At 36.5% G+C, this 21,859-nt stretch overlaps 1 protein-coding gene across 1 annotated transcript in view; it reads left to right on the top strand.

The window, feature by feature from the left end:
• The first annotated feature begins 260 nt into the window (after window positions 1–260).
• LOC117329864 (adenylate cyclase type 9-like) overlaps window positions 261–21,859 on the top strand; it is a 63,555-nt gene continuing 41,956 nt past the window's right edge. The window contains exon 1 of the mRNA XM_033888055.1: window positions 261–2,197. Within this exon, the coding sequence (XP_033743946.1) occupies window positions 733–2,197 (1,465 nt within the window). The 5' untranslated portion in view covers window positions 261–732. The remainder of the gene's footprint in view (window positions 2,198–21,859) is intronic.

The raw sequence follows: 21,859 nt of genomic DNA, 5'->3' as shown, positions 1-21,859 counted from the left end.
GCCAATCACTGGGGAAATATTATAACCGACAAATCTACCGTGTGTGTATTTTCTACAAAATATCTTATTAAATGATCATATTTAAGTGCATATTATTATTTTTAAGAACTACTTATCATGTATAATGTAATGCTATATTTTACAAACATGGAACAAGCTAGGCGATGGTTATTGAGGGAGCGTTCATTATAGCGAGTTGTGTGTATGGCTGTTCCATCGGCTGTCCTCACTCCCGCTATCTGACCTTATTCCAACACAAAACAACACACACAGCAGTCTGCCGACCCGGAGTAGAAAATACAACGATAGCGTAATGTTTGTCGGGGCTTTCAAAGTCGTCAGTGTGTACAGAACGAAGTGGGATTAATAATTAATTAATGGAATGAAGTGGGCTTAAGATCGTTGTTCAGAAGTTGATGTGTAGACCAACCGGGTGTTTGTGGATTAATCGGAGGCCTTGCTCCACGTTAAAAAAGGGACTTGTGTATTGTGCATGTGTGTGTGAAGGAAGTGGAAACGGACCATCAAATACACAACACTCGCACGTTACTTCACGTATGTGGATGTTTCCTTGTCTGTTTTTACAGGAATCTGTGAAGCCATGAACAGGTATGCTTTCTCTTATTTACTTCAGGAATCAGGGCGTCATGTCGACTCCAGTTTGAAGTTTTAAAGCCTACCGGGTACCTGCCGGGAAGCACGTTGTTTTCCAATTAACTTCTGCCCCGGAGTATGTCAAGTAACGGTAAATCACAAAACATGGAAGTTAGTGTCCACTATGGTGCCGGTGGCTCCGATAAGCAAGAATCCGAGGGTCAGGTTGAAATGGGGGCGATCAAATGTTCCGGCGAAAATCCCCCTAAAGGAGGGATGCCAAGTTTATTTGAACGAGCATCTGGAAGCTGGTGGAACCCCAAATTTGATTCAGAAGCTCTAGAATCTGAACAGTGGAAAAGTTACTTCCCCCAGACACGAAGAAGGTTCCAATACGCTCTGTGTTATATCATTGTTGCCTGTGTCGCATGGTGCATATTCTTTGGAACGAGCAAAGTCCATCACTGGTTGCAGTTACTTGCGGGAACTCTGGTGATTTTAGCTTTAGTCGCAGTGGTCCTTTGGTTTACCTTCACTAAATTCTACGAACGATTTTACTTTCAGACGTCAATTTTAGTGTCGGCTACATTATGTATCGGAATTCTTTTACATTTTGTGCTTTCCCAGATGGAGTTGACAACTGTTGCGATGTTCACAGCTTCGATAGAATTCATTCTCATGATGTATACAGTCATACCAATGCCGCTATTTGTCGCAGTCGGAATTGGTGTGATGCATTCCATAATTTACGAAGTTTTCATAACCCTGCAACACCCGGAAGCACAGGTGGCTACGTTTATAATCGGTAAAATTCTTCTGCATCTTTGCATGCATTTAATAGGCATTCATATTTTCATTATGTTACAAGTTCGTAGACGAAGCACGTTTTGGAAAATTGGCCAGTCCGTGATGGCAAGACGAGAGTTGCACAAGGAAAGACAGGTCCAGGAGCAAATGATCCATTCTCTCATGCCGAAGAAAGTGGCGGACGAGGTTATGGCCACACGAGAGGATAAGACGGAGGACGAAATGGATCCCGGTCAAGGAAAACGGAATTCCAAAACCAAGAAAGAGAAGGGCGTGATTGTGTTTCGACCCTTCAACATGAATAGTATGGACAACGTCAGTATTCTGTTTGCAGACATTGTGGGTTTTACGAAGATGAGTTCCAACAAAACTGCCGAACATTTGGTGGGATTGCTGAACGATTTGTTTGGTAGATTTGATAAACTTTGTCAGGAAAATGGCTGTGAAAAGATCAGTACTCTGGGCGACTGTTATTATTGTGTTTCTGGCTGTCCGGAAGAGAGAGATGATCATGCGAAATGTTGTGTCGAAATGGGTATGGGGATGATCACGGCTATACAACAGTTTGACGAAGACAACAATGAATCTGTTGGCATGAGGGTCGGAGTACATACAGGCAAAGTACTTTGCGGCATTGTTGGGACTCGGAGATTTAAATTTGACGTCTGGTCAAACGACGTCACCCTTGCAAACACCATGGAATCCTCTGGACTTCCAGGGAAGGTGCACATTTCCGAGTCATCTCTTCATTTCCTGGACGGCGAGTACGAGGTGGAACAAGGCGAAGAAATCGCAGGTATGTAGGTCTCGGTTAAAATTAATTGAAAGATCATCATAATATGTGTTGAAATTAAACCTAATTAATGATAGACAAGAAATTTATTAAAAAGAAATATTTGGTTTCATCATTTAGGTCTGGCATACCTGATTAATTATAGAATTTATCATGTTAAAAAAATAACCGGTAATCGACCAGTTGTGTAAGTCAGTTAAGTGCCATTGTGAATATAAGAACTATCTTTCAACATGCGGACATCCAGGATTTCATCATGACGTCATGATGACGAAGAGAGATTTCTGAAAATAATTCCATAGAATTCAGAACGATAGCTTTGTTAAAATATTTAAAACATATATATATGCATGCAAGCCTACGTTGTGATACATATATATTTGCGTGAAAAGATATATATGATTTTTCGCTGGTACAGTAATTTTGAGTTGATATCAAAAACATATCCAGCACTATTTCAATGCTTTATGGTTGTAAACCTTGCTTTGTGAAGTCCAATGATTTTGGCTTATTTCCAACTGGGCCTGAAATACAACTTTTAATATGAAAGGATTTGGAAATCAATACAAAAGTACATACATACATGGATTTCCATATTTAATATTCCAACAGTTTCTTCTCCTATGATTTATATACATGATTCAAGGATTGTTTGAATATATCTGATCATTATTCATGTCTTTCTGTTGGTATATGTGATAGTTACTTGAAAAATAATTGCATGGAATTTAATATGGAACAAGCCAGTTTTACGATGTATTTTACATGTTTTCGTTAAAACTTGTAAAATCTTATTAATTTGCAGTGTATGTCCTACTACAGTGGTATTGCGTGTCAGAGAAGCATGCAATCATGCTACTGCATTATCGTGCAAGATGAATCTGGCTGGAAATGGCAATATTCTGTTAGGTTGGGGTTAATTAGGGCGAAAGATTTGTCAGAACTCCAGGAGACATGCAATATGGTATAATAAATAATAGTTAAAAACTGGGACTGGTGAAAGTATTGATCTCATTCAGACAAAAACTAGAACTGGTGAAGGTCTTTATCTCGTCACTAGAAAACTAAAACCGGTGAAAGCCTTGATCTCGTCACTAGAAAACTAAAACCGGTGAAAGCCTTGATCTCGTCACTAGAAAACTAAAACCGGTGAAAGCCTTGATCTCGTCACTAGAAAACTAAAACCGGTGAAAGCCTTGATCTCGTCACTAGAAAACTAAAACCGGTGAAAGCCTTGATCTCGTTCACTAGAAAACTAGAACTGATGAAAGCCTTGATCTCGTCACTAGAAAACTAAAACCGGTGAAAGCCTTGATCTCGTCACTAGAAAACTAAAACCGGTGAAAGCCTTGATCTCGTCACTAAAAAACTAAAACCGGTGAAAGCCTTGATCTCGTCACTAGAAAACCTGAACTGGTGAAATCTTGATCTTGTTCGAATTCACTGAAAACATTGATCTTGTTCACTCAAAAACTAGAAACAGTGAAAGTCTTGATCTCGTTCACTAGAAAACTAGAACTGATGAAAGCCTTGATCTCTTCTCTAGAAAACTAGAACTGATGAAAGCCTTGATCTCGTTCACTAGAAAACTAGAACTGGTGAACGTCTTGATCTCGTTCACTAGAAAACTAGAACTGGTACTGATGAAAGCCTTGATCTCGTTCACTAGAAAACTAGAACTGGTGAAAGCCTTGATCTTGTTCACCAGAAAACTAGAACTGGTGAACGTCTTGATCTCATTCACTAGAAAACTAGAACTGGTGAACGTCTTGATCTCGTTCACTGGAAAACTAGAACTTGTGAAAGTCTTGATCTTGTTCACCAGAAAACTAGAACTTGTGAAAGTCTTGATCTCGTTCACCAGAAAACTAGAACTTGTGAAAGTCTTGATCTCGTTCACTGGAAAACTAGAACTTGTGGAAGTCTTGATCTTGTTCACCAGAAAACTAGAACTTGTGAAAGTCTTGATCTCGTTCACCAGAAAACTAGAACTTGTGAAAGTCTTGATCTTGTTCACCAGAAAACTAGAACTGGTGAAAGCCTTGATCTCTTCACTAGAAAACATGAACTTGTGAAAGTCTTGATCTCGTTCACCAGAAAACTAGAACTTGTGAAAGTCTTGATCTCGTTCACTAGAAAACTAGAACTTGTGAAAGTCTTGATCTTGTTCACCAGAAAACTAGAACTGGTGAAAGTCGTGATCTTATTCACCAGAAAACATGAACTGGTGAAAGTCTTGATCTCGTTCACCAGAAAACTAGAACTTGTGAAAGTCTTGATCTTGTTCACCAGAAAACTAGAACTGGTGAAAGTCGTGATCTTATTCATAAGAAAACTAGAACTGGTGAACGTCTTGATCTTGTTCACCAGATTATTAGAAAACATGAACTTAATGAGAGTAGAGATGAAGTCCTGATATTGTTTCCTAGAAAACTATTCCTACCCACAACAGATGATCTTACCAATTGTGAAATAATGCTTGCATACATATGTAATCTGATGTTTTTATGCGAAGCTTTAAAATTAATCTACGGCCTTAACCTGAGGGCATTGGCCCAGTCTGACCTTTCTCCCATTATAATCAGCATTGGACTTTGTTTTCAGAAGAATGGATTTATAATACAAAAAGTTTAACCATATGTCTACCACCTAAATGTTTCAACCATATATATATCCACCTGGTATTAAATTAGAATTATCATTACTGTAGTTTGGTCAATAATTTGCCAGTAGATATGATCAGGTACATGTACACATATGATATTTTTAAAGTCAAAACAAAATTGAATGATTACTTTCTAAGATTGTAAAAACATCAATGATTAGCACTTGATAGTATTTTTCTACATGTATTTATAAATACAGCACAAGATCTTTATATAGATATACCACAGTATATGAAAAGCAAAAACAAAACAAAAAAAACCATGCATTTAATTTAATAATAAGGTGTTTTGTAAAAAAAAACAAACCCAAAAAACAGCAAAACATACTGATTTCCTAACAATCTGAGATAATTTCATGATCTAAATATATGAAAAAAGGAAATTATGAGAAATGTCGAGATCACTCATGCTTCAGAATTAGTTCAGGTTAGCTGCTTTAGAGACCAATTACAAGAGAAAAAACAGGAAATAACACCATCTGTTTTGTTTTTTCAACTTACTCTAAATATAAGTCCCATATTTTGCAATTATGTCAAAATGTTTTCCTAATTTTGGCCAAGGTCCTTTCCTCAAAATAGCTACAAGCAGGAAGAATTGATTTTTATGTAGTAATGTCTTGTTTTAATTAAGCTCTCTTACTTTTCTGTCCGATAAGTATCGGAAGATATTTTGGTTTTACGTAATAATTGTGTCCGTTGTTATTAGCTGGCTGTACAGGAATTTGCTCCGAGTATGATTGGAAAATAAAAATTCTGTTTTTTAAGGATGTAAAAATTACGACACTTTGTATGACTAACCAGTTCAAATGTTTTAGGTTTTACAATTTTATTGGGTTTTTTTTCGCATGCAGTGCTTTTAAAAGTTAGAGATCAATTCATTGTGATTACAAATTGTAGTTATGACATTTTTTCATACATTCTTCATAAATGTAAAAGCTCACATTTAATATCTTTTAGTATCAATTTCAAATTCACTCATTATTTTATTTGGTCTAGGTATAATATATAGCTAGGGCCGCGGTGGCCGAGTGGTTAAGGTGTCCCAACACTTTATCACTAGCCCTCCACCTCTGGGTTGCGAGTTCGAAACCTACGTGGGGCATGAACAGTTGCCAGGTACTGACTGTAGGCCGGTGGTTTTTCTCTGGGTACTCCAGCTTTCCTCCACCTCCAAACCTGGCACATCCTTAAATGACCCTGGCTGTTAATAGGACGTTAAACAAAATAAACCAATAAACCAAATATATAGAAAACACTTTGTAAGCAACCTCTACAATGATTTTGGACCAATGTCCCGCAGTGATTTCGGATGTTTTTGAAAAAATAAGTAATAAGTTCAATCTTAGCTAGATTTTGGAAACTTTTCAAAGTTTTGCAGTGAACCTTATTTTTCTTAACTGGGAAGTGATCATGAGCATACATGCTTAAAAAGTCAGGAATGTAAAATGTAATACATGTATACGCATAATTCAATTTCTGTTTGAATTGAGGCGAAATTGATATCTCTTCAATTAATTTAATTATTGCCTTATAAAAATGCAATCTGTATAATCTTTCATTTTTAAAAACTCATAACCTTCGAGTTTCTAAATTTTCATGTTTGCATGGAGTATTAAAAAAAAATTTGAATATGAATTTGCTGGTCAACTGTAAAGGTTGAAGGCATGTAAAATGTATATAGATCTGTATCTAATTTAAATTTCCAGGCGATATCTTCTGGAAGAAAAAACTGATCTTTATATAACTTACAAAATATATATGTATATATATATATATATGTCAAGTAGTAATAACGACAGTACAGACAAGTAAATTGTCGAATTTTCGAGGCAATCTGCCCCTTTATCAAGACACAGGTAAATTACATACGATCACATATAGACATAGAACATGGAACAGTTACACAAATATAGTAGGTATAAACAACAAAAAATATCGTAATGTTGTAAAAATGATCCCCCTCGGCCGATACTTAATTCGCAGAGGGCCTATTATGATTAATAAGGAAACATCTCTTTGGTGGTGTACAGATGCTAAAAGTAAATGAATGAATGAATGAATGAATGAAATAAATAAATAATATAACTTAAAGGTTTAACAGAAAAGCATCGCGGGTCGATTCGATGTGATGGCAGCGCGTGTTATGTCATGAATGTTTTTGTTAATGTTTTTTTTCTCGATATGTACATTTCGTCCCGCAAAACTCGGCCCAAACAGCGGGTTGCAGTGACAATATCGGGTGGCCAATCCCATATTAAAATTAGTTCGTTTAAACGAAATGGAACAAATATCAAAATCATATAGATGTAATTGTGTAGAAAGGTAAAATTTAGGCATTAGAAACCAAACAAAAAGGTGGTCGAAAGATCCTATTATCGTGACGAAAACCGAGTGTCATGACGACTCGTCACAAACCGACAACACGTACTCACACAACTTATTCAGCCAATCAGCTGCTGTTTCATGTAAACCAAGTCCCTAAGGAAAGTGTGTTTGTGGGGCCTGTAGGGGTTGGTCTGATTAATTAACATATGGAGTGGGTACTTAATTCCTATAAATATAAGCGAGAATAGAGATTATTGGAATAAGGTTTGAAGAACAAACATATACATCCCTACTAAAAATAGGATGGCGTAGGACTACAGGTGGAAAAAAGGCGGGAAATATCTATTCTCGCCACACACAACAGATATTGTGCACAGGTTCATAGCATATAGGAGCACATGTGTTATCAAAGGACCTTACAACGGACGGGAAAACCCCCATGTGGGGGTTATTAACACTGTCGTTATTACTACTTGACATATATCTATTTCTAGTAATACGCATCCAACATTTGTTTGTTAGGATCCAGTACCTATATTGGTTTATACCGTCGTTATTACTTACTAGACCCTATGTAAATATATATATATAGATAAGTTAAGTGCATAACAGTTCAACATGCATTAATATGTCGCCAATGTTCAATCCTCGATCATGTTTTATATTTGTTTGCATTTAATGGGGCAGCTGTGATCTAATTGGTTGATAGCATCTGGCTGAAAGTGTTTTTGGATTTTGACGGAAATTTCCTGCTGTGATTTTCATATTCAAATTTAAAGCTCATGTATCAAGCTTTTTACCTTATTTTTTTAATAGCTGCTGCGATTTGATTGGCTGATGGTTCCTAGCTTATTAATATCTTATGAGGAACTGTTTCTACAATTTTCTTTTATTGTTAATGAGTTCCTGCTATATGTTATAAGAATTTTAAATTTTGATGAATAGATATGAATTTCTAAAGAGTGAAATACATTATTTACAGTTAATTAAATATACATATGTATATGTACATATGTTGTTCAAATAGATGACTGTTGAAAACGCTAAACTTTCTTATATAAATGTAAACAAAACTGACCTACTCAATTCAGGGAGCTTTCTTCATGTAACTGGCTTTGCGTCTATTGTTATAACCTTTTGACCTTTATCCGAATCAAATGAATAATTTGAATTTACCGTAAGTTCTATGATGTCCCAGTTCAGCACAAATTGATCAGCTTGCATTGGTAGTACTGGCGACTGTTACATGTACAAAGCTTGCATTGGTAGTACTGGCGACTGTTACATGTACAAAGCTTGCATTGGTAGTACTGGCGACTGTTACATGTACAAAGCTTGTATTGGTAGTACTGGCGACTGTTACATGTACAAAGCTTGAATTGGTAGTACTGGCGACTGTTACATGTACAAAGCTTGTATTGGTAGTACTGGCGACTGTTACATGTACAAAGCTTGTATTGGTAGTACTGGCGACTGTTACATGTACAAAGCTTGTATTGGTAGTACTGGCGACTGTTACATGTACAAAGCTTGAATTGGTAGTACTGGCGACTGTTACATGTACAAAGCTTGCATTGGTAGTACTGGCGACTGTTACATGTACAAAGCTTGAATTGGTAGTACTGGCGACTGTTACATGTACAATAATATGGTTAGTCTAGCTAATTTGATTATGAAGATGATGATGATGCTTTTTAAATATTTTCATAGAATTAGGAGTAAATTAATTCAATTTGTTGTTTCAAGTTTGAGATGTTATATTAACTATTAAAGGTAAAATTTGAAATCTTATACATTTAATTTGTACATGACAGAAATTAAAACTGAAGTTACAATATGATATTATGATATAATTTTTATCTGATTTCAATAAATATATTTCAGTTAAATTTTGTTATTCTAGTTGAAGCATCTTGAAATTTGATCACACTTAAAGTATTTTGATAATTCCATTAATCTTGTATATATACTTTGGTACTGCAGTACTAATGTATACACAATAATCTATTATGTGAGGTTTGAAAATTTGACATCCTCTCGTCATTGTTATAACAATTTATACCTAATTAAGCCGACACAGGCAACAAATCCACTTGTGTATAATATTTGTTATAAATAGCAAAGAATATGAACATGGACATATGTAATTTATAAAGTGTGAACTTAATTTTAAATATTAAAGACGATTAGGTCTATATTTATAGATGAACTGATAAATAAAGATGGAGTTTTTATCAGTTGTATAGTTTTATCGACGTACCATATATTGATCAGAATGTCTAACACACGAAGATAAAAGAAAATATATTTATGAGTTTTTGTTAAGCTATCAGTATGCGACATCTTTACATTACAACTATTTTTGTTATGCAGGGTTTTTGTTGTGATAATGAAATGTATAGAGCAGTAGGCTGAGACATATATAGAAATGAATTGTAAAAACGGAATTGATGACCCTGACATTTAATGAATTTAAAGGCAGTGGGTCAGGTTATTCAGTTCAAGAAACAGTTTTTACCTTACTGAAATGTCACATCTTGGAGTTGGTAGGATAAAAAATTGATATAAGAAATGTGTTACATTATATAAAGAACCAATTTTGTTTAAATAAAAAATAATATAATTGTGACAATTTAATTAGAGTGTAATTGTATTCCTACTCATGAGAAAATTATTAATGGTATATATTCAGATTGCAAGGAACTGTTCCATAAAATTGGAGTTATAAGAGAAACAGAAAATGTTTTTGACAATATATAGATATTTAAGTCCTCCAGGTTTTACCAGGTACTCCGAGTATTATTCATAAAATTGAAAATTGAAAATTTAAATATTACATACAAAATATATATATCTAATACATCATTTACATATTTTCCGTTCTATCTGGATCATCTGCCTAAATCTTAATGATGATTTTCCATGGCTGGCCTGTCAATATTTGAATATAGTTTACAATTTGTACATTATATGAATTTGAAACTGTCAGCAGGTTTTGAAATATATATGGAACTGATCTTGAAAACAACTTGAAAATGAAAATTTTTACCTTTGTTTGGATTTTTCCTGGCAATATATTTCTGTGTATTTAATATTTACAGATAATTAGATAAATATCATATGTTAATATAGGAAACTTCCTCAAACATCTGTGCCACAGTTGATCAAAACATGCAAATTTATTTTCTACACCAAATAGGATATACACATAATCACATATACCGTATGTATAAATATATATTTCATTATAATTATAGATCAATTTTTTCCCCCATACAAGTAGTGAAGAGATATCATATGTACACAAGGAATCGAGAAATACTGCTACAGACATATCAGGCAAACAGAATCTATCATTTTTTCATTAGAAGAAAGTTTTTATTAATGAATTCCATAAAGCAGCTGTTGCCATGGAAATAAGTTGCGTTCTAATTCGGAACATGCAGTTTCATCATGTACATGATTGGAAAAAGGAATTTGATCAAAGATTAACCTGTGATATATATGTTCTGAGTAAAAGAGTAAAGAATTGCTTGGTGTACATTAACAGGTGTATCACGTTTTTTTAACATCTTAACAATCGTTTATAGTGCCAGTACCGTACACATCCTGTAACGAGCCCATGCTGGGACAACACACAAACTTTGCCTCAAACCTATGATGGGTGGGCTTATTAGAGGATTTTGTTGGTTTATTTCGTTTAACGTCCTATTAACAGCCAGAGTCATTTAAGGACGTGCCAGGTTTTGGAGGTCCACCTCCGGAATTTGCCGGAGTACCCGGAGAAAAATAATCAACCTACGGTCAGTACCTGGCAACTGCCCCACGTAGGTTTCGAACTCGTTACCCAGAGGTGGAGGACTAGTGATAAAGTGTCGAGACACCTTAACCACTCAGCCCACCGCAGCCCCATTATTGGAGGATAATAAAATAAGATTTGTTAGAATTTTTAAAGAACTGTAATATACAAATTTATCCTCAAATAAGCCCGGGACCCTCCAATTCAGTAAAAGATCAGTGTTGAAGTTTTGGGGAGGGCTAAATTGTGAACCATGACTTTTAGCTTACTATTTCAAATTTGATTGTTCTACAAAATTTGAGGAAGAACATAAGATCATTTGCAGACTACAGGGGCATATTTTTGGATATATATGGTATATGGGTTTTAAATGTGACATATATTCCGAGTCTGCTTATTCTGATCTAGAAGAGTGGTTAGAACACAACAAGTAACAGAAGATAGAATTTTATGTCTCGTAGTCGTATCAGTTACACACTAATGCAGTTGTTTGGTCAAAGTAACTGAACCTATTACGAGATAGCTACCTATTGGTCAAGTTGTGTATGTACAGGTGACCAATGTCCAGTTTTACCAATACAAACTCATGCAGGATCATGATCAACTACCACGGTATTCAAGTTAAAGTAATTAGTCTATATAAGAGATGTCATATTCTTTCTGAAGTTGGAGATAGCTGTATTTGCTAAACATACAATATGATGAGCTTTCATTTCATATGAAGAGTCTTAGAAGTTTTTATCAAAACTTTTGAGATAAAATTCATAAAATCTCATTTGAAATGAAAACAAATTTGATAATTTTTATCAGAAAACTTAGTTGGGTTTTAAAGTAAAATGTGGAGGACTTGATCAAGCGGACAAAAGCATTTTGTTGCGCCATTCACAATTCATGACATCAGGTCACTTCTCCATATGGTGACGTCACATTGGACATACAAGCTAATGAAGAATGCTCTAGGGTATATTATGCTACTAACATGCAGGCGAATTCACTAGACAACATGTAGGCAGATTATATGATAAAAACATGTATATGTTCACATATATTGTATGTCATAAATTCGGGGCTGCCAAAATTCAAATACAGTAGACTAGTTAGATGTTCCTTATAAATGTTTGTGGTGATTAATATCCACAAAACATATATCTGCTCTAAATGAAGAGTTTTTTCCTGTTTTAGTATCATATAGATATTAATTTCAGCAAAACATTACCACACTGACAGGAATTCTCATGAGATTTTGATTAATATACCAATATGTTTGGTATCTAGCACTTGAGATTGATAGCAGCATTTTAGCGGTCACATGTACGAAGATTTCTTTTCCAGTGAGAAAGTTCGTAAATGAGAAAACATATTTCATCTGCTTGTCAGGGGAGAGGTATTATTTGTATTTAAGTATTGTATAAATATAATGTATTTTTAGCTTTTGGTTGCAATGTGTAGACTGTAAATGAAACATCTTTTGAAATACTATCTGATTCAAAGACATTTTTGCACAATGTATATAGAAATATTGTATAGTCAAGGGATTCATTACAATATTGTGTTAATTCAGCGTTTTAGAATAGAAAATACTATGTATCAAGATTGTGATAAAATTGAGTTTTAGTTCTAAAGCAAACATTTAAGTATGTGTTAATTTAAGGGTTTAAATCTATTGAAAGGAATATAATTTGTGTCTCTATAAATTGACTTCTAGAATTCCATGACATAATTGCTTCCCTTTATGGAGCTCTTTTGAACTGGATTTAAGATGACCTCGCAGATAATGATGTGTGTATCGGTTTAATAACTTATTAAACTAAAAGCTGTCAAGTAATTGGTTTGCCCCATAGCTACTCTCCATGCTCAAAGTCAGGATATGAGCTTGCTGGATTCAGCAAAACCTGAGATTTGTGATTCGCTGTTAGCTGGAAATTGATAAGCAAATGAAAAATGACATTGACAGCAGATTTAATTGATTCAAAACAGACAAAAATCAATACCCAGATTAAATTAGGTCACATTTAATTCAGTATTTGTTAAAATTCCAACAGCATGTCGTGGTCCTGGTATGAATTCTGCTCTAATTGATTAACAATTTTTTTGTGTATCAAATTAGATTAAAATTCAAATCATATCCATCTGTAGAACATTCCACTTTATATCATGACTCATATCTCTGATCATGATATTAAGTGAGATGTGATATAAAACAATGTGATAATATGTGGAATGTTCTATCCCGTATTTGGGTGAATCACCCATATATGGGATAGAACATATACTGAAAGTTAATATTTTGAATTGTTCTTTTCTGTTTCTATATAACTATATCTGTTTCATTTTGTGGCTATACCATGGCTCATTTTGTGGCTATGTCATCGCTCATTTTGTGGCTATACCATGGCTCATTTTGTGGCTATGCCATGGCTCATTTTGTGGCTATACCATGGCTCATTTTGTGGCTATGCCATGGCTCATTTTGTGGCTATACCATGGCTCATTTTGTGACTATACCATGGCTCATTTTGTGGCTATGCCATGGCTCATTTTGTGGCTATACCATGGCTCATTTTGTGGCTATACCATGGCTCATTTTGTGGCTATGCCATGGCTCATTTTGTGGCTATACCATGGCTCATTTTGTGGCTATACCATGGCTCATTTTGTGGCTATGCCATGGCTCATTTTGTGGCTATACCATGGCTCATTTTGTGGCTATACCATGGCTCAAATAATACAGTTTTCTGCACAAGCATTAAGTGCAGCAGCTGGTGTCAAAATTATAGATAAAATCTGGATTCTTACTTTTTATAAAATGGTGAAGATGAATATGGCAATAATATCCTCTGGCAATTTATCCTCTGGAACATCACACTTTATAGAGTTGAGTGAACTGTACATATTTCCCCTAAGGTACAATGCCCAATTATACAGCTGGGTAGACTGGTAAAATTGAATTATAAAGGAAATCTTGTCAGATTTCATCAGTTAAAATGTAATAATGCAACATGGAAAAAAAAAAAATTCCCTTTAAATAAAAAACCTGCAATTGTGAATTTTTACAGTTATCTGATTATATCAGACATTACAAGTGATATTTTATTACATTTTATGGAAATTGTTGTTGAAAATGAGACTGCATGAAAGCTGCATGCAATCGTTAACACGAAAAGGGCAGGTGTGGAGAATGGAAATATGCACATTATCGGAAGGGTTCTCAATGGGGAAATTTACATATAACACGCACACAAATGGGCGGTATATATATAGTAGTCCAAAGTAAAAGGTATACAGGATAAATTGTTAAATTGTGGCTGTAATATGAAAGTAACAAGATAGCTATAATGATAAGACATCTTTATAACAAACTACAATATATACATTATGAAAAAAAAAAAAAATTCACAGGAATGTACTGTCAGATGGGATATGCTGGAATATGAAGTGGTCATTTTGTAGTGTTCTTCTTCAAAGCAGCTTCAAAGATGTATAAATCTTCAGACATCTTCAGAACAGCTAATGATCTAAAGTTTCTTGAGGCTGCTCTGTAATTCTGTTGATGATGATTTGTTACAACCCTGGGTTCTGTGAGTGATGAATCTGTTGGAGCATGTTCCCAGCACAGTCGGCCAGGCACCAGACCGTGGGGCTTAGAACCTTGTCGGAGTTTATTGTAGCACTGTATATTTCTAGTTCCTTGAATTACCGTTTGGATTTCCACCAAGGGCCTTGGAAGTGTACACGAACAGTTTGTTACGGAGACATTTTTATACCATAGCAGGTGTTGTGGCTTAAGTACTGGTGTTATGTTGTTTTATTCCCAATATGTATTTGATCGGCACACTTAGCTGGGTACAAGTGATCCAATATAGTCCAGACAACATCACCAATGCTTCTTGTACAGGGGCCAGACGGTCTCTTAATTAAGATGTCTGGGAGTTGAAACCAATATTCTCAACATAGATTAAAGTCATAACTTGTTTTTCCATCTTTGGAATCTATCTTAAGAAACCCAAAATTATTTTGCTATACATAATTTACATTTTTTTTTACACTTAATTCAGTTAGAAGGGAGTTGGAATATATTTCATTTTCCTCAGAACACTCAATCAGCTGGGAGTTTGACATCAGAACACTCAATCAGCTGGGAGTTTGACATCAGAACACTCAGGCAGCTGGGAGTTTGACATCAGAACACTCAGGCAGCTGGGAGTTTGACATCAGAACACTCAGGCAGCTGGGAGTTTGACATCAGAACACTCAGGCAGCTGGGAGTTTGACATCAGAACACTCAGGCAGCTGGGAGTTTGACATCAGAACACTCAGGCAGCTGGGAGTTTGACATCAGAACATGTACACTCATGATCAGTCAGCTGGGAGTTTTGACATCAAACACAAAAAATGGTGCTTCCTTTCTGTCAAATGGAACTGGGGTCAAGGAACATGTTTTAAGCAGAATATAGCCTCTCCCATGTAATGACACTAGATTTGACAAATCTCATACAACCAAAGTTTTCCAAGGTCACTACGTATACAAAGTCATGGTATGGCATTGTCTTAAAAATACTACACAGCTGTTTTTCAAGGTTGCTACAGAGTTGCAGTGTAGTAGTGTCTTAAAAGTAATAAATGCACAGCTGTTTTCCAGGATTTTTCCAGAGAAACCATGTAACAGTGTCTTAAAAGTAAAGCACAGCCCCTTTCAAAAATCGTTACAGAGTCATGGTGTTTGAACAGTTCCTTTTAAGTTGCATGGTTTGGTTTGGTTAGTTTTTTATTAACGTCCTATTAACAGCCATGGTCATTTAAGGACATGCCAGGTTTTGGAGGTGGAGGCAAGCCGGAGTACCACCGGCCTACAGTCAGTACCTGGCAACTGCCCCACGTAGGTTTCGAACTCGCAACCCAGAGGTGGAGGGCTAGTGACAGATTGTCGGGACACCTTAACCACTCGGCCACCGCGGCCCCTAAAAAGTTGCATGGACAGTATATGTAAGATTTCATCAAAAGGCTCTAAAAGGGTGTAACTACCCTACTGTGACATTATTCTCCTTTTAAGAGAATCCCACAAAAGAGTACTTCAGAAACCCTGTTGATGACCTTTAAAATGATCCATTGCCTATTTAATGGGAAAGCAGCTATCTATGGGAGATAACTCTTACAAGAAAGGGAGATAACTCTTTCCTTGGATTAGGATAATCCGACCACCTTCACTTTCAGAAAAAAATGATCAAATTAAAGAGATTGGTGGGATTAAGTACTGGGATGTTTGTAGAATGTGGCAGTCCCGAGATATATCATATAAGCTGCTTAATGGATAATTAACGAGGTTTGTAGGTCAGTGTGTCATCCCAACTAATGGGTCGATAATGGTAATCCTGGACAAAGTGATTAATAGATAATTAACAAGGCTTTTATGTTAGCTATAAATAGATCAATGTGTCCCATGTATACCATTTCAGTAGTCCTGGACACTCATTGGGCGATTAACGAAACACAATTACGCATAAAGTTAAGAGGAGAACCACCGAGTTTATAGATATTTATGGAAACCGGTTTCTAGTTATATATACACCGAGGCGCAAATTTGTATTACAAGATGTTACCAGGCTGTTTGTGACAGTGTAAATACAAGGCGGGATGTCAAGTACATATAGAAGGCAGACAGATTAGTAGATTTTATAGATATCACCGTAATGACCTGAACCCTCGGACAGCTGGTGTGGACTCTGTTGTCTAGGAGACCTAGGGTTGAGCCAAACGAGTGCTTTGAGATCAATTTTCTAACATTGATGTAAATGTATATATATGTCACTGTACAATATGTAGATCTGTGAGGTATTGGTAATGTGTACCTATAGCGCTAGCTAATCTCAGGAACTGTTGATGCGATCCTCCCCAAACTGTGTTTCAGAGTGTCAAGTGTCACAGTGGAGGCATTTCATTCTTAGAGACATATTTTCTTCACTTTTCCATGTTAGGTCATCTCTATATACATCTAATGCATATTATTGATCTGATGTATCAGAAACTTGTCGCTGGTCTCACAGAGTCGTGTCCTCAGTTGTAGAAAAGGTGTATTAGAGTAATACCAGGGCTTTTTCTCACTGGTTTGGGAAAGGGTCTTTTTGTCTCATTTTCAGAAGAATATTGGTGAATTGGGAAAGATTTTTTCAGGATTAAACTGCAAATTTTGGGAATTTGGCTTAAATCTGAAATAATTTCAGTTGAGAATGGGGCCCATTTACGGCCCCAAAATGCCTCCAGAAAAAGCCCTGAATACAGTATTTCTAAAGTTTGTTTACGGGTTAGAGACGAAAGACGTCTTACTTGACGTAATACAAAAATTTTGCATGTAAAACTCAACTCATCACTATGCATTTAATCTACGAATATGCATGGATATAGGATTTGAAATGACGAGAAACTGAAACGCAGTTTTACTAGGGCACAACTTAAGTGTATAGTCAGAAACCCAAGACTCTGCCCTTGTCTCCTTGTTTTAATTTCCTATACAATGAATTTAAATTCTTATAATATAAGTAGTTACATTTATAAAAAGTTGTAGATTGCTGATGATTTAAAATACAGTATAATATCTATAATACAGTGTGTGATGTAAATATCTTGGATTTTAAGGCATTGTTGGCAGATACATTGTCAAGTAACACATAGATTAAATAAAAAAGCTTAATAATCCCTGACATATTTAAAAAAAAAATTATATTTACTGTTACAAACAAATTACAAATGCATGTACAACTTTCAAAATCACCGGTAATTTGTTCACAATGAAAAAGAATTTATATAAATCAAGTTGTTTAATTGAAAAAGGATCTAATTGAAAAAAGGATCGCTTTAAACCCACACTATGATAAGAGAGCGGTGTGAAAATTGAGGAAGAACATGGAAAATGTGGGAAAATGTTAAGTGAACACAGCTAGAAATAAAACAATATTGGTAGATAATTTTCAGAAGAACAATCCTTTAAAAGCTTCCGAGGAACCAGGAACGACATCGAGAGAGAAGCTTTTAATTCAGAAGTAGTAAAAGAAAGTGTGTTTAGCAGTTAATGGAAATGGATATAGCTCAATAAATTTCAAAGTGGGATGAGCTGAAAGGACAGAATAGATCTAAAATGGGTCAGTTTTATAGGGATACCCAGCAGGTGTGGTACAAATGGGGGATTAGGATGGTCATTTGGCACACTGGTAACATGTACACTTGCCTTTCACCTATATAGGCCGCCGGCCAAGGTTCGATTCCCTGATCGTATCTGAAAAGGTTAAGGGTCACCTGTCTGATGACATGGGTTTTCCAGTTTCCTCCCACAGTAAGACCCCTCTTGCACTTCCATGCGGGCCACAAGCGTGATTAAACTTTGTTTCGCAATTATTGTAAAATAGATAAAGTTTACAAATGGACGATTGTGATGGAGTTCAAAGGTTTGTGTCCTTGACCTTACACTGAACTGGTGCCAATGTGAAGGCCAAATGAGAGAAGGTCAATTATTGATATCACATTGATCAGAAAATGTTCATTTCAGAAAGTTTTGATAATGATAAAAATAATATGATGATGTCATGATAAAACCACCAGGCAATGGTATTCATCGCAGATATGAGCGACATTTGTCTGAGCTGGTAGGATTTTAAAGTTACTGCTCAAGTGAAAATCACCTTACACCAAATTGGTTTTATAAATTTTCTTCTCGACATTTTCTTTGTAAGTATAAATCCAATGTAAAAAGATTTGCATGGAAAGGAGTATTTTGATGTGATATGTCTTGTATGTTGACTTAATCAAGTAAAACTCAATGCATAATATCATTTCCTTATACAATTTTTTTGCTATTTTAAATAAGTTGAATATGGAAAGTTGACATGTTTAGGTGTTGTTCGGTAAGCCTTGTGTATATTGATCTGTAGTTGCTGGTCTTTCGACGACACGACTTTATTTCTATTCTGATCTATTGATCTGTAAATTACTGGTATCGGCTAAAAACTACAAATTTTCCCTGTCAAGTAACAGTGAACTAAAAACAGGTAGTTAGTGTGTACTCGGATAGTTAATGGCCTGCTAATTAGTGTAAACGTATGTCTGACCTTGACCCCATTTAGCCAGTGTACTGGTGATTTAAATCAGGATGTTCAATTATTCGTGGTCATTCAGGGTAAAGGGTAATTTTACACTGGAACACTGTGGAAAGGCCAAAGACTTTGAATGATCAACTGATCAGGAATTTATTCCCTATTGTCCCCTACCTTTTAAGTACCTGATGTCCCATTTCTGGCCCATTTGTCCCTTCCATTTATAAGTACTTGATGTCTGATGGTTAGTGTGTGTACACTGTGGGTTTGGTTAGTGTGTGTACACTGTGGGCTTGGTTAGTGTGTGAACACTGTGGTTTGGTTAGTGTGTGTACATTGTGGGTTTGGTTAGTGTGTGTACACTGTGGGCTTTGTTAGTGTGTGTACACTGTGGTTTGGTTAGTGTGTGTACATTGTGGGTTTGGTTAGTGTGTGTACACTGGGTTTGGTTAGTGTGTGTACATTGTGGGTTTGGTTAGTGTGTGTACACTGTAGGTTTGGTTAGTGTGTGTACACTGTGGGTTTGGTTAGTGTGTGTACACTGTGGGTTTGGTTAGTGTGTGAACACTGGGTTTGGTTAGTGTGTACACACTGTGGTTTGGTTAGTGTGTGTACACTGTAGGTTTAGTTAGTGCGTGTACACTGTGGGTTTGGTTAGTGTGTGTACACTGTGGGTTTGGTTAGTGTGTGTACACTGTAGGTTTGGTTAGTATGTGTACACTGTGGGTTTGGTTAGTGTGTGTACACTGTGGGTTTAGTTAGTGTGTGTACACTGGGTTTGGTTAGTGTGTGTACACTAGGTTTGGTTAGTGTGTGTACACTAGGTTTGGTTAGTGTGTGTACACTGGGTTGGTTAGTGTGTGTACACTGTGGGTTGGTTAGTGTGTGTACACTGTGGGTTTGGTTAGTGTGTGTACACTGGGTTTGGTTAGTGTGTGTGTACACTGTGGGTTTGGTTAGTGTGTGTACACTGTGGGTTTGGTTAGTGTGTGTGTACACTGTAGGTTTGGTTAGTGTGTGTACACTGTGGGTTTAGTTAGTGTGTGTACACTGGGTTTGGTTAGTGTGTGTACACTGTGGGTTTAGTTAGTGTGTGTACACTGGGTTTGGTTAGTGTGTGTACACTGTAGGTTTGGTTAGTGTGTACACTGGGTTGGTTAGTGTGTGTACACTGTGTGTTTGGTTAGTGTGTGTACACTGTGGGTTTGGTTAGTGTGTGTACACTGTGGGTTTGGTTAGTGTGTGTACATTGTGGGTTTGGTTAGTGTGTGTGTACACTGTAGGTTTGGTTAGTGTGTGTACACTGTGGGTTTAGTTAGTGTGTGTACACTGGGTTTGGTTAGTGTGTGTACACTAGGTTTGGTTAGTGTGTGTACACTAGGTTTGCTTAGTGTGTGTACACTGGGTTGGTTAGTGTGTGTACACTGGGTTTGGTTAGTTTGTGTACACTGGGTTTGGTTAGTGTGTGTACACTGTAGGTTTGGTTAGTGTATGTACACTGGTTTGGTTAGTGTGTGTACACTGTGGGTTTGGTTAGTGTGTGTACACTGGGTTTAGTTAGTGTGTGTACACTGTGGGTTTGGTTAGTGTGTGTACACTGGGTTTGGTTAGTGTGTGTACACTGTGGGTTTGGTTAGTGTGTGTACACTGGGTTTGGTTAGTGTGTGTACACTGGGTTTGGTTAGTGTGTGTACACTGTGGGTTTGGTTAGTGTATGTACACTGTGGTTTGGTTAGTGTGTGTACACTGTGGGTTTGGTTAGTGTGTGTACACTGTGGGTTTAGTTAGTGTGTGTACACTGTGGGTTTGGTTAGTGTGTGTACACTGGGTTTGGTTAGTGTGTGTACACTGTAGGTTTGGTTAGTGTGTGTACACTGTGGGTTTGGTTAGTGTGTGTACATAGTGGGTTTGGTTAGTGTGTATACACTGTGGGTTTGGTTAGTGTGTGTACACTGTAGGTTTGGTTAGTATGTGTACACTGTGGGTTTGGTTAGTGTGTGTACACTGTGGGTTTGGTTAGTGTGTGTACACAATGTGGTTTGGTTAGTGTGTGTACACTGTGGGTTTGGTTAGTGTGTGTACACAATGTGGTTTGGTTAGTGTGTGTACACTGTAGGTTTGGTTAGTGTGTGTACACTGTAGGTTTGGTTAGTGTGTATACACTGTGGGTTTGGTTAGTGTGTGTACACTGTGGGTTTGGTTAGTGTGTGTACACTGTGGGTTTGGTTAGTGTGTGTACACTGGGTTTGGTTAGTGTGTGTACATTGTGGGTTTGGTTAGTGTGTGTAAACTGTGGGTTTGGTTAGTGTGTGTACACTGGGTTTGGTTAGTGTGTGTACACTGGGTTTGGTTAGTGTGTGTACACTGTGGGTTTGGTTAGTGTATGTACACTGTGGTTTGGTTAGTGTGTGTACACTGTGGGTTTGGTTAGTGTGTGTACACTGTGGGTTTAGTTAGTGTGTGTACACTGTGGGTTTGGTTAGTGTGTGTACACTGGGTTTGGTTAGTGTGTGTACACTGTAGGTTTGGTTAGTGTGTGTACACTGTGGGTTTGGTTAGTGTGTGTACATAGTGGGTTTGGTTAGTGTGTATACACTGTGGGTTTGGTTAGTGTGTGTACACTGTAGGTTTGGTTAGTATGTGTACACTGTGGGTTTGGTTAGTGTGTGTACACTGTGGGTTTGGTTAGTGTGTGTACACAATGTGGTTTGGTTAGTGTGTGTACACTGTGGGTTTGGTTAGTGTGTGTACACAATGTGGTTTGGTTAGTGTGTGTACACTGTAGGTTTGGTTAG

Source organism: Pecten maximus, chromosome 6 (genome assembly GCF_902652985.1).
Source record: "Pecten maximus chromosome 6, xPecMax1.1, whole genome shotgun sequence".
Taxonomy (NCBI): Eukaryota; Metazoa; Mollusca; class Bivalvia; order Pectinida; family Pectinidae; genus Pecten; species Pecten maximus.
Note: the sequence above shows the minus strand (reverse complement) of the source record. Positions and strands in the feature narration are given on the sequence as shown.